The 14,992-nt window shown below is 43.6% G+C and overlaps 1 protein-coding gene across 3 annotated transcripts in view; it reads right to left on the bottom strand.

Annotated features, from left to right (window-relative positions):
* The window catches only part of METTL22 (methyltransferase 22, Kin17 lysine), a 256,306-nt gene that overhangs the window by 186,662 nt on the left and 54,652 nt on the right, over positions 1–14,992 (bottom strand). For all 3 annotated transcript variants that reach the window (XM_077275255.1, XM_077275254.1, XM_077275253.1), the window contains exon 3: positions 3,642–3,959. In XM_077275255.1, coding sequence (XP_077131370.1) covers positions 3,642–3,959 — 318 coding nt within the window. The remainder of the gene's footprint in view (positions 1–3,641; positions 3,960–14,992) is intronic.

A 14,992-nucleotide genomic window follows, 5' to 3' on the forward strand; every position in this document is an offset into this window, starting at 1 on the left:
TTGCAGTTTTGGTGCGGTTTTGATGCAGTTTTTGGTGCGGTTTTGATGCAGTTCTTGGTGCGGTTTTGATGCAGTTTTTGGTGCGGTTTTTGCGCAGTTTTGATGCAGTTTTTGGTGCGGTTTTGGTGCAGTGTTGATGCAATTTTGGTGTGGTTTTGATGCAGTTTTGATGCGTTTTTTTTCAGTTTTGATGCGTTTTTTATGCAGTTTTTTGCAAGGTTTTGATGCATTTTTTAATTCGCTCTTGGTGCGATTTTTGTGCGGTTTTTAGGCGTTTTGGTGCATTTTTGAAAGCTAAATAAAGATGTATTATTGAACAAAAAAAAAAGATTTGGTCATTATTGTCCAACCTCCTCCTTTACACTTGTCCAACCCACACTCCATTAAACACACAGACAGATAGATGATAGATGAAATGGATAGACAGATCTACATGTAGATAGATCTATAGATGCATACATCTATCTATTCATATATCTATCTGTAGATGTGTCTGGATAGATATATCTATTGATAGATGTATGGATAGCGTAGGGTGTGTGTCCACTGTCCGGATTACATCCGAATGAGCTGCAGATTGGATGCTGCGTACTTGTAGTTCCATCGGATGATGCCTGCACAGACACCCCATAAGACCCCCTGCACAGCCCCGCACACATCTGAACAGTCCCGCACACATCCGAACAGCCCGCAGACCCCGCACACATCCGAACAGCCCGCAGACCCCGCACACATCCGAACAGCCCGCAGACCCCGCACAGACCTGAACAGTCCCGCACACATCCGAACAGCCCGCAGACCCCGCACACACCTGAACAGTCCCGCACAGCGCCACACACATCCGAACAGCCCGCAGACCCCGCCCGCACACACATACACGCACACCGTCACCGCCCACACACTTCCATCCTCCCGAGCTGCAGCGTTTCTCGGACCCACATCCGCAGCAAAACTGCAGATCTTTTTTACATCTGCACTTTTTTTGCAATTTCATTGCACTTTGAATTTGTTTCACATTTTCTGTTACACGACATGGTAAAACCAATGATGTCGTTCAAAAGTAGAACTTGTCCCGCAAAAGATAAGCCCCCACATGGCCATATTGATGGAAAAATGATGGCTCTGGATAGAAGGGGAGCGATAAACGAAAACAAAAAAGCTCCAGGGGTGAAGGGGTTTAGAAACATGGACATGGACATATCTATGGAAATAGACATAGATATATAGATATATCTCTGTATCTATCTATCTATCCATCCATTTATCTGTGTGTAATGGAGTGTGGGTTGGACAAATGTAAAAGAGGAGGTTGGACAGAAATGACATCATAAATCTTTTTGAAGATAGAGGGGGGAGAGGAGGGAGGGGTTTGGGTGTGTTTTGGAGTGGGTGTGCGAGGTGCAGAGTTACAGGCGAGTGCAATGCATCATGGAACTTGTAGTATTAGAGCACAGTAAGTCAGGAGAAAGGAAGTTGTCGATTAACCCCATGAGAGCCGGATCCAGCTCTAAAGATGTGCTGCTACAGCATGATAAAAGGTAATATTGCTAAAATAAACACAGTAGATGTTTTCAGTGGCACATAATAGCAAGATTTATGAAAAAAAAAAAAAAAAAGGTTATAGTAGTGGACAACTTTAACTGCAAAGATTGAAGTCTGCTGCTTCCTTTATTTTTTCAGTATTAGGACATTTATGGGCTAATCTTTGGAAAAGCCATCGATAAATGGCGGGTAATGGTCTGATCCGGTATCCTGCACTTTTTTCCTCTGTAGCACTGCATTTCTAGCTCATCTACTTTAAAGGGAAAATGTCAGCATTTTTTGCACTGTATTCTGAGAGCAGTCACATATTGGACTGCTAGGTGCAGTTTTGAAGGAATCCCTGTTTAATCTGCAGCAGATGTAGCAGTGCTCAGAATGGTGCTACGTGTACAACCCCGCCCACACCAGTGACTGACAGCTTCCTGTATACACTGTCCATTGTCAGCAAGCTGCCAATCAGTGGCAGGGGCGGAGTTACACAGATTAGACTGACTGGTCTCCATGTGAGACCTAGTCTGGCAGTAATCTGCTGCTGAAAAAACACTGATTGTATTGAAACTACAACACATAGGCCAGTAAGTGACAAATCCCTGAAATCAGCCTATCATGACCTTTATTATGCTGTTGACTGATTAAATAGCAAAAACCTGTTTATAGATTCCCCTTAACGAGGCTAAGCTGGAGCACCACACACAGTTCAACTGACCACTGTGGTAATCAATGGAGGGATGGTTAAGCAACACGCTCAGTCATCAGGTAAAATGATTTTTACGGTCTCTGAAAAATAATCATTTTCGACAGCACATTGTGACAGTGTACGTATGCAGAACAATCAGTAACCACTGTTCTGTGAGCATGAAGTGCTACCTGTGTAACCAGGCTATTATCCGTCCGCCTACCGGCAGTGTAAGGGCACACTTTAACTTACAGATTTAATAATCATTGTCTATCCTAAACAGATTCCCTTTAAAATGATCACATACAAGCTGTCTCAAGCTACTGCTATTAGAGACCTTAGAATATGGCAAAAGATGGATTTATTATCATTGGTTTTATAGATAATTTAATAACTCCAAGTCAAGTGAGCTGCATTTAAAAAGGAAAGCGCTAAATTTGGAGCATTGTATTAAAAAAAAAATGTCAGTGACCCCAAGAAAGATTAAAAAAATAAAAGAAATCCCACCTAGCGTTTTATAGATGATGTGTTTCGTACAACAGAGCTCTTTATCCTGCTGTGAATACAGACTTTTGTGTTTCAGATAAAGGGAAGAGGTAGACGGCCGTATAACTCTGAGAGTGACTGCAACGCAACTGCTCTGACTGGCCGTCAGCCCTCCTGACCCAAACGCAACAGCTGCATAGAAATACATGCAGTCACACCTGGTTGGGAGAGCAGACAGCCAGTCCGAGCATTGCGTTGTGATCCCCGTCCGAGTTATACAGACATCTGACTCATCCACATGAGCCAGGAGTAATCCGGTAGGGCTTCTCTTTCCTCAGACTAGTCCTGCCTCAGATAATCTGGTCAGAGCTCCCTGGGCATCACTAATAGCCTCTGTACTATGCCCACCATGGTCCAGAAGGACTGCCTGTGCATCAAACAAATGCATATAACAGTAGGAGAATTGCAAGGGGCAGAGAAAAGCAAGAGAAGATTAAAAAATATAAAGTGTTCACCAATCTCTGCCCTTATTTGGTCGAATAACCTTTTTGATCCTATATAGACTATCCAAACTGAAAACATTCCTTGCAATTGACTAAAAAGATTGCAAATGTGGCAAGCTCAATTCAGTTATTTTACACTTCTTGTTGAGCCGTGTAAGTGTCGGGTGCATTAGTGTAGACTGCCCTGGTCTGGCTGCCATAATGGAGTCATGCAAATCGTCCTGAACAGGAGGTGTTCTCCAGAGAGTGAGGCGCTCTTTCTATCTGGCCTCTACGCTGGCCAAGAGGTGAGGATCGTGAATAGAGGACCCCTCTGCCATAAGAATTTCCTAACATGGTGAATACAAATGATTTTGCAAACTGGATAACACCTTCTACATAAAGTATGGTAGGAGTTACAAAGGACACAATGTTCATGTACAATCTACACCTACCTATTTTAATTACATCTTCAGCATTACATGAAGCCTCTTCCTCAAGGTTTTCTTCACTCCCTATTGTAAGAATAGTTGGACACACAACATTGCGGATACAATCTGGCGATTCAGGTCTGTCAGAAGCAGATGGTGGTCTTCTCTGGACTTCCAAATCTCCATCATCATCAAGCAGAGATTCTAATTCCTGCACATCACGAGGAGTTGCTTCTCTAGAGAGTAATGATTCATTCTCATAATCGATGCGGTTTTCTTCCTTATTACTTGCAGTTTCTAATGTATTGCTTTTCCATAGAATCTTAAATTGTGTTTGGAAAACTGGGGAAAAAAAAAATAAACATAAAAATAAAATATTTAGTGGAGGCTAAACAAAAACTGAAAGAGAACCCATCAGCTAATATATCCTCAGAGTTCATTGAAGGATCCCAAGAAACCTTCAGGATTTCGAGAGTGTTTGTGTGGAAGAATGAGCTGAAATCACACCTGTCACGGGGAGACTAGGTGAGCGAGAGCTAATAACCCGGGCCCCTGCAATTTCCCTCAGACTAGGGAAATCCTGACTGACCCTCTACCTGGAGTTTACACTGATGGTGTGCATGTCCAGGCCTCGACCCTCGCCCTGTCTCCTGTTTCAACCCTAGGCTAAAACCAACCGCCCACCACCCAGTGAAGAGGTAATACACCAATACCCACAGTTAGCACAGACAAGGGTAAAGAAAAATATACACCACGCCGCAGTCACTCAGGAATACACTATAAATGTGCAGGGCAAAATAAATACAAATATAGGAAGGAGTAAATAAGACTAAGGAATATACACCACCAGCAACGAATCTCCAACAACCAGCTCTCCACTCCAGACCGAGATAACAACGCACAAGACAGAAGCTATAATCGGCGACGCCCAATGATCAGGAGAACTATTTAAAGGCAATGGGCATGGCCCAGCTTCCAATCCGACGATCAGGTAAATTAACCCCTGAACAGCTAGATAAAATCTAGCCGACGCCAATGAGCAAATAGTGGTCAAAAGCGGAATTACCGTTGTCTGTCGAACGACCTGGTCTGAACAGCGTCCGACATGACAACACCTGAGCAATGCATGCGACTAGTTTCTCCATACAGGAGGCCTTTTGAAGCTGTCATCACCAACAGCAGCCATTATCTCTATGGAAAGATACCGCAGTCTCCGGCAACATTTTATTGAAGACACTGTATAGATGTACCAATAAAAATCCTCACCACCCGGGTTGAGCGGTACATAGAGAATATACACACACTCTATATAAGCCAAGATATATGCAAACACTGAAAACACTGAATGTAAACTGTATTACTCAGTAGGATGAACTTACAAAGATGAAGGTTCGCAGGAATACATGAATTGGCCAATTTATGCACTATCAACCACAGCAAGGTGACCTCCTTCTGATGGGTCCCTGATCTACTGTACATACCTCTTGAGCTATCAGCCTACAGTTAAATAGACAAACATCTCTCTCCCGGCCTATGAGCCTACAATCGAAATGTGTTAGTAGAACTGATGAAAATCACTTGCTGGTCAATGGGAGGAGTATTTGATGGGCATACATGAATTGGACAATGTGTTCAGTGTTTGCACATATCTTGGCTTATATAGAGTGCTGCTGTGTTTTCATTTTCTATATTATGCAGCTTGCACCTGTTCACACTTAGGAGGTGCTGGTCAGGTCTTTTTCATATACATACATATATCTATCTATCAATCTACACACACACACACACTTCTATTCTCCGTCATGGGTGTAATTCTCAGGGTCAGCTCTTATTCTGGACCTCTTAGCAGGCGTGCACTATATCAGGGGTGTGGTCTTCATGGGGCAAAGCATATGCAGCGCCCCAGAGTCCTGGTCGTTGCAGTACTGATGCTCCGCCACTAAGGGGAGTGATGGTACGTCTGATGGCACTGAAGGAGTTCACCTGACCAGGTATCACAGACACCAATGCACTTCACAGTCTGGCCTTCAGGGGGAGCTAAGGGCGCTATGTATTAGGCCACTCCTCACAGTCTGGTAAAACTGGGGGTTAGATAGGAAGTTAGACAGAAGCTGACTGGGGAATCGAACAGGCAACATCCTGTGGCAGAGGGTGTTGCGGGGAGAGACTCAGGGGGGTCCTTGTCAGGAGTGGGATCCTGGCAGAGGCCTAGCGAACTAGAGAGAACGTGAAGGGACCGCGCCTGCACTTCCTTGCGGCGGTGCCCGGAGAAAGGATAAGAAGCGAGGTGTATTGAGGAGGGTGAGAAACGAGATCGACGCAACAAGGAGAAACGCCAGTAGGAGTCGTGCTGTAAGACCGAGGCAACATCCTACTGAGGCGCGCAGCCGGTGGCCGGAAACGCCGAGGAAGTATAGAGCTCCAGGCCTAACTTCAAACCTACGGCAGGACAGTCAGTTATAGGCGGGCTGTCTCACCCAAATCACCTAAGCAGACATAGGGGGCAACATTCGGAGAGGGGCGACTCTAGGGTCCCGGAAGAACTCCGAGCCTACCCGTCATACGGGTGCGTCCTAGCCATATAATCTGGGGGACGAAGCAGAACATCTTGATCGAGTTGTGAGGGAACTTCAGAAACAGACACAACAGTTGTGGGGACTATCCCGTAAGCATCGCAGGGGAGGACCGCAACACACAAGCGCTAGAAGGTAGGCACAGATTTCCACCTGCAAAGGGAGCTCTGGAGGTGCCATCGGACCAGCCGGACTCTCACCGCCCGGTTAACCGTATTCCAGACTGAGGATCCTGAGCCTTCAGTAAAGAGGTAAAGAGACTGCAACCTGGTGTCCTCGTTAATTACTGCGACCGGCACCGCACCACATCATCACCACCACCCACACATCGAACTGTTATTCCTTTATTGGATCCCCCTTAACAGGGTCACAGGCCGGGGTCTAGCCACCGTGACATCGCCAGAGCAGAAGGGAGACCCGGTACTTAGGACTCGGTGGCCCTGTGGTAGGGGGGCGCTCCACATATATGTGTACAGATTTTGCAAAGTTTGAATTTTGGTTCTGTTGCACTGAAAAAAATAAATGAATATTGACTAGTAGGTTGGCAACCCTGTCAGCAGTGTCTAAGGTTTACAAAACCTCTAATTGTATCTACCAGATCGGTGCATCTCAAACTTTGAGTCCAGCCTCACCCCCTTCTCTAGCTGTTTGTGTGGTGCAGCTGGGAGGTAGTTTTCCTAGAACAGATCATAGGCTGCACAGTCCTATCTAAGCTTTGCAACATAAATTACTCATTTTGTACTTATTCTAATGATATATTGGGTTTAGGGCACATAAAATGGAAAATTGAGAGATTTTTTTTTAATTTTAGTATAAACTTACCTAGGCTCAAGCATTCCCTTGATCTGTCTGATGAGGAAGAGTAGAAAAATAAATGTTTAAGAAGCCCTGATTTATGGGATCTCCTATGGACCAGACACCTGTTGAGCAGCCATGTTTATTTTTGAGCTCCGGTCACCACATCCAATGGATGAGAAAAGGCGTAAATGGGGTCTACAGCGATGAACCCCCAGCCAATTACAGATACTGGGGTAGAGATCAGTCGAGGATTGGTACCGGTAAGTAACACTGTACATCCTGGGCCAATTGGTTAGCACAGCAGCCTTGCAGCGCTGGAGTCCTGGGTTCAAACCCCACCAAGGACAATATCTGCAAATAGTTTGTATGTTCTCTCCGTGTTTGCGTGGGTTTCCTCCAGGTACTCCGGTTTCCTCCCACATTCCAAAGACATACTGATAGGGAATTTAGATTGTGAGCCCCAACGGGTACAGCGATGATAATGTGTGCAACCTGTAAAGCGCTGCGGAATATGTTAGCGCTATATAAAAATAAAGATTATTATTATTATATAAATGTTTGCATTTGTTATTGTAAAGAAAAGTTGGGATTAAGGCTCTTTGGGGGCAATATCCTTCGGTTTAGAAAGCAAACGGTGGTCACACCAAATATTTATTTGATTCAGATTTCTCTTTTGTTCATTCACTTTGTGTTTTATTAAATTGTTTTAGTTAGCAATTAACGTCTATTTTTGAATGGCTTCTTACTTTACAGCATTTTCTTCCACACCTGCCTAAAACTTTTGCACAGTACTGTATACGGGGGCTTTAATTTGCTAATAAAATGTTATACTCAATGTTCTGTTGATTAGAAAGTGTAATATTAACCCAATGATGCATTATAAACGTTTAAAGATCTATATTTCCTGAGTACAGAGTAAGGGGAAATAGACCGCAGCTCACGTACATCACTTGTGTATTCGCTGTCTAGGAACGAGACCTGTACACAAAATCCCGATCAGCTTGGATTCATTGTGCCAAAGACTAGCACTTAGCCCCTTACTGACAAGTGAAGTAATATGTATGGAGCAGGATCAGGAGCTGAGCCTGCATCAAACCAAGAAGATACCAGATGTAATACACAGCTAGCATTTTTCTATAACGGCAGCGACCAGAGATTACTCCGATTCCTCCTGTTCAACTATTTAAATGCCATTCTCAATCACTGACATGTAAACGGTATGTTTGTATGTGCACCAGTGGGCTGCCAGCTTGTGGCTGGGCTTCCTAGTCCAGAACATAATATTGTCTGTATACTACAATACAGCATAGAGAACAAGTGATCAGACGATTCAAGTCCCCTAATGAGTACTGACAATATCAAATCACACCCCATTTTCCCCTGAAATTTATAAAAGAAATACTTTTTTTATTATACAAATTACAATTATAATTTCATTTTTTACACTTTTAAATTAAAGAGTTTTGGCTCTTGAAAAAAAAGGAGAGGAAAAATATGAGGCACAAATAAAGGAAAAACCATCCAGTCGTGTAGAGGTTTTAAGACTGAGTTGTAATAGAATCTAATAGGAAATTATAATTTGTGTACTCTAGAAGAATCCCTCTGAATACAGCACACAGGAAACACAACACAAAGGCAATTCTGAAAGAAAGAACAATTCAGGCACTATTTATAAAAATTCTCCCAGTTTTCAACTTCAAAACTTCTAACTGTGGGTTATTAGAGACTTATGTTCTGTAACCAGACGTAAAAGGCATCCTGCCATGACAACTCTAGGCAAAACATTCCACGCACAATAATGACCTTGTAGTGAAGTACTATGCACAGAGCTGGCTGCCTATATTTATGGGCACAAATTCACTTTATGCATCACGTACATTATGAACAAAAAGGAAATAAATCATAGCCTGGTGCAGAAGCAACAACAAGCCACCTGGGGACAACTACTACATTAGATAACTGTGTAACTTCGATTAACTTTATCACAAAATATTGCATTTGGTGACTCGGTGCTTAAAGGGTTATTCCCCAAAAAACAAAGCATCACCTATCCGTGGGGAAGAGGAAAACCATTTTGATCACTGTAGCCACCAAATTATTCCCTATCCTGTAGACATAAAAATGGAGTAGAGGCCACACGCGCGTGTAAGAGGATGAACTGTGATAATATCAGGAGGGCATTAGGACCCTGCTGCACGTCTGAGCTAAGAGAAAAAGCCCGGGAAAGTGTTTGTGTGTGTGTGGGGGGGGGGTCTAGTGTCTGCTGTTTAGGAACACTGAAGCGAGCTTCCTGAAGGAAAGACGGCTATGATAGACGCTGTGTGTGGGGCAGGTGAGAAAAAGCAAGAAGACTGGACTCTGTTAAGACTGTTTGCTGAGTGTGTGTGTGAGTGAGTGAGTGAGTGAGTGAGTGAGTGAGTGAGTGAGTGAGTGAGTGTGTGTGTGTGTGTGTGTGTAGGTGTGTGTAGGTGTTCACCCCTTCATCTTGGGAACCTGTGGTTCTGCTATGGAACAAGGACAGAGAATTGTTGAGAGCTGAGTGACTGTAGAGCTCTATAGAATCCCTTTTGTGGTGAGCTGAGAAGTAATAAAAAACCTCCTGTGCAGATTCAGGCGGTTTGCTCTCATGAGAATTCGTGAGCGACTACTGGAAGAGAGATGGTATCCTGTTCCTTCCGTGTTGAGAGGGATCCAGACAAGCCCCGTTGAAGTGCTATCCTGTACCGTATCCTGAGGCTACAGAACTGTAAGACGTGGAGCTTTGTTTTTCTATAGCTGTTTTGGCACCGAAGATCTTGGAACTGGCTGCAGCCAATGCAAGTTATATGCCTGAGTAGAGACTTCCCTCAGGTTAAAGGTACCATAATAATAGATACCCGGGTATCCTTAGATTAAGTGTTTTAGAGCTCCTGTTATATTTATAGATACTGTATTGTGGGTTTTTATCTATTTATACTCAGTATGCCATCCCAAGGAGTCCCATAATATCACCTCAGCCAATTTACACCTTATTTCTTAGTACCTGATTTGATCTTTTGGACAGGTAAAGTTATTCTATATCCCAGTGTAACACACTCAAAAAGGAAACATTGGGATTGGCATATTGATTTCAGCTCCGCCGGAGTGAGTGTATTCAATAAGAAGATTTCAGTCTGTTTCTTTCAAATACTAAATCTCACCCCTACTGTTATTTTAGTAAAGACAATATTGAGATTTCTGAGATTCTGTCTCGGTTTGTTACATAGTTACATAGTTACATAGTTATTAAGGTTGAAGGAAGACTGTAAGTCCATCTAGTTCAACCCATAGCCTAACCTAACATGCCCTAACATGTTGATCCAGGGGAAGGCAAAAAAAACCCATGTGGCAAAGAGTAACTCCACCATGGGGAAAAAAATTCCTTCCCGACTCCACATACGGCAATCAGACTAGTTCCCTGGATCAACGCCTTATCAAGGAATCTAGTGTATATACCCTGTAACATTATACTTTTCCAGAAAGATATCCAGTCCCCTCTTAAAATTAATTAATGAATCACTCATTACAACATCATACGGCAGAGAGTTCCATAGTCTCACTGCTCTTACAGTAAAGAATCCGCGTCTGTTATTATGCTTAAACCTTCTTTCCTCCAGACGTAGAGGATGCCCCCTTGTCCCTGTCTCAGGTCTATGATTAAAAAGATCATCAGAAAGGTCTTTGTACTGTCCCCTCATATATTTATACATTAAAATAAGATCACCCCTTAGTCTTCGTTTTTTCAAACTAAATAGCCCCAAGTGTAATAACCTATTTTGGTATTGCAGACCCCCCAGTCCTCTAATAACCTTGGTCGCTCTTCTCTGCACCCGCTCCAGTTCAGCTATGTCTTTCTTATACACCGGAGACCAGAACTGTGCGCAGTATTCTAAGTGTGGTCGAACTAGTGACTTGTATAGAGGTAAAATTATGTTCTCCTCATGAGCATCTATGCCTCTTTTAATACATCCCATTATTTTATTTGCCTTTGTAGCAGCTGCCTGACACTGGCCACTGAATATGAGTTTGTCATCCACCCATACACCCAGGTCTTTTTCATTGACTGTTTTGCCCAGAGTTTTAGAATTAAGCACATAGTTATACATCTTATTACTTCTACCCAAGTGCATGACCTTACATTTATCCCCATTAAAGCTCATTTGCCATTTATCAGCCCAAGCTTCTAGTTTACATAAATCATCCTGTAATATTAAATTGTCCTCCCCTGTATTGATTACCCTGCAGAGTTTAGTGTCATCTGCAAATATTGAAATTCTACTCTGAATGCCCCCTACAAGGTCATTAATAAATATGTTAAAAAGAAGAGGGCCCAATACTGACCCCTGTGGTACCCCACTGCTAACCGTGACCCAGTCCGAGTGTGCTCCATTAATAACCACCCTTTGTTTCCTATCCCTGAGCCAGCTCTCAACCCACTTACACATATTTTCCCCTATCCCCATTACTCTAATTTTATGTAACAACCTTTTGTGTGGCACCGTATCAAAAGCTTTGGAAAAGTCCATATATACTACGTCCACTGGGTTCCCTTGGTCCAGTCCGGAACTTACCTCTTCATAGAAGCTGATCAAATTAGTCTGACATGAACGGTCCCTAGTAAACCCGTGCTGATACTGGGTCATGAGGTTATTCCTCTTCAGATACTCCAGCATAGCATCCCTTAGAATGCCCTCCAGGATTTTACCCACAGTAGAGGTTAAGCTTATTGGCCTATAATTACCGAGTTCAGTTTTTGTCCTCTTTTTGAATATTGGCACTACATTTGCTATACGCCAGTCCTGTGGTACAGACCCTGTTATTATGGAGTCTTTAAAGATTAAAAATAATGGTCTATCAATGACTGTACTTAGTTCCTGCAGTACTCGGGGGTGTATCCCATCCGGGCCCGGAGATTTGTTAATTTTAGTTATTTTTAGACGCCGCTGTACTTCCTGCTGGGTTAAGCAGGTGACATTTAATGGGGAATTTTTATCACTACTCATTTTGTCTGCCATGGGATTTTCTTTTGTAAATACTGATGAAAAAAAGTCATTTAGCATATTGGCTTTTTCCTCATCCTCATCCACCATTTCACCCAGACTATTTTTAAGGGGGCCAACACTGTCATTTTTTAGTTTCTTACTATTTATATAGTTAAAGAATATTTTGGGATTATTTTTACTCTCTCTGGCAATGAGTCTCTCTGTCTCAATCTTTGCTGCCTTGATTTGCTTTTTACAGAATTTATTTAATTTTCTGTATTTATTTAATGCCTCCTCACTACCTACTTCCTTTAATTCTCTAAATGCTTTCTTTTTGTCCCTTATTGCGCCCCTTACAGCTCTATTTAGCCATATTGGTTTCCTCCTATTTCTAGTATGTTTATTCCCATACGGTATATACTGTGCACAGGTCCTATCCAGGATGCTAATAAGTGTCTCCCATTTTCTTTGTGTATTTTTGTGCCTCAGGATATCGTCCCAGTTAATTGCACCAAGATCCTCTCTCATCCGTTGGAAATTTGCCCTCCTGAAGTTTAGTGTCCTTGTCACCCCCCTACTACCCATCTTATTAAAGGTTACATGAAAACTTATTATTTTGTGATCACTATTCCCCAAGTGACCCCCAACCCTTATATTTGATATGCGGTCTGGCCTGTTGGTTAATATTAGGTCTAGCAGTGCCCCCCTCCTTGTTGGGTCCTGAACCAGTTGTGAAAGGTAATTGTCTCTCATAGTTGTCAAAAACCGATTACCTTTGCTGGAACTGCAGGTTTCTGTTCCCCAATCTATTTCAGGGTAGTTGAAGTCCCCCATAATAATGACTTCTCCTTGAGTCGCAGCTTCATCTATTTGCTTTACGAGGATATTCTCCATTGCTTCCATTAGTTTTGGAGATTTATAACAAACCCCTATCAGTAATTTATTATTTTTTCCCCCTCCCCTTATCTCCACCCACAGGGACTCTACATTTTCATTAAATTCACCTATATTATCACGAAGGATGGGTTTTAAGGAAGATTTTACATATAGACACACCCCTCCCCCTCGCTTATCTGTACGGTCATTTCTGAAAAGGCTATAGCCCTGCAAGTTAACAGCCCAGTCATGGCTCTCATCCAGCCACGTCTCAGATATCCCCACCATGTCATAATTATGCTCCAACAACATTAGTTCTAATTCATCCATTTTGTTGGCGAGGCTTCTGGCATTAGTATACATGCACTTGATGTTACTCTCTGTACCTCTATTCTTTCTTAAATTACTAACTGTTCTAACCCCACCCCTCATGCCACCGCCTCCCCCAACTTCCTTATTTGTGCCCAGGTCTCTATCTGCACTATCTTCCCCTCCTATAAAATGAATACCCTCCCCCCCAATCCCTAGTTTAAATACTCCTCCAACCTTCTAACCATTTTCTCCCCCAGCACAGCTGCACCTTCCCCATTGAGGTGCAGCCCGTCCCTAGCGTAGAGCCTGTAGCCAACTGAGAAGTCGGCCCAGTTCTGCAGGAACCCAAACCCCTCCTTCCTACACCAATTCTTGAGCCACTTATTAACCTCCCTAATCTCCCGTTGCCTCACTGGCATGGCACGTGGTACAGGCAGTATTTCGGAAAATACCACGTTGGAGGTCCTTGCTTTCAGCTTGCAGCCTAATTCCCTGAAATCATCTTTAAGGACCTTCCACCTACCTCTAACTTTGTCATTTGTGCCAATGTGCACCATGACCGCTGGGTCCTCACCAGCCCCTCCCAGTAATCTGTCCACCCGATCAGCGATGTGTCGGACTCGAGCGCCAGGTAGGCAGCACACCGTCCGACGATCCCTGTCTTTGTGACAGATTGCCCTATCTGTTCCCCTAATAATTGAGTCCCCCACTACCAGCACCTGTCTGGCCTGCCCTGCTCTCCTTTTTCCCTCCTTACTGGAGCAGTCACTCCTCCGGCTTTCAGAGGACATGCCTGGCTGCAGCAGTGCTACCCCTGTACTGGCACCCCCCTCATTTGCCAACTTAGCAAACTTATTGGGGTGTGCCAGATCAGGACTAGCCTCCCTGGCACTCTTCCCTCTACCCCGCCTTCTATCTGTCACCCAGCTAACTGCCACACTGTCCTGCAGCTCCATCCTACCATCCCCCTCCTCATCTATCCCATTGAGCGTCTGCTCTGTGAGCAGAAGACTCCTCTCCATATTGTCTATGGATCTCAGTGTTGCCAGCTGCACATTTAGATCCAGTATCTGGGTTTCCAAATGCACAATGTGCTCACATCTCGCACAGCAGTATGCACCCTCGACCGGCTGGTCAAGGACTGCATACATGTGGCAAGATGTACACTGGATGGCATTAACAATAGTGGAGCACATTTCCTAATGGGGATTGCACCACACAGAAACGTTAATTAAAAATAAATACAAAGTATTAATTAAACCAAAAAAAAAAAAAAACAGAAGCAATTCCTCCCTTGCAAACTCCCTGATTCCAAAGTCACTGAATCACAAGTCACACACTTACCGCCGTTCACACTTACGCTCAGGTCACACTCAGCTCGCTCACACTCGCTGTGCTGAAGATTTATAGATTTTTTTTTTTTCTCTCTATCTCCCCTCAACAGCAATCCACCTTGCTGTTCAGATGCACTTCCAAAAAGGACTTGAGCCCCAAACAGCTGCCCCTTATATCCCCTTAATTATGAGCCCCCACCCTAAGTTAACTCCTTATGAATATAGCTACTCCCAATTCAGCAACTCACACAAATTCACACAGGTATTTGTTAAAGGCCTTCCAAATACCTCCTCACTGAATCACAAGTCACACACTTACCGCCGTTCACACTTACGCTCAGGTCACACTCAGCTCGCTCACCCTCGCTGTGCTGAAGATTTATAGATTTTTTTTTTTTCTCTCTATCTCCCCTCAACAGCAATCCACCTTGCTGTTCAGATGCACTTCCAAAAAGGACTTGAGCCCCAAACAGCTGCCCCTT

Source organism: Ranitomeya variabilis, chromosome 7 (assembly GCF_051348905.1).
Source record: "Ranitomeya variabilis isolate aRanVar5 chromosome 7, aRanVar5.hap1, whole genome shotgun sequence".
NCBI classification, from domain to species: domain Eukaryota; kingdom Metazoa; phylum Chordata; class Amphibia; order Anura; family Dendrobatidae; genus Ranitomeya; species Ranitomeya variabilis.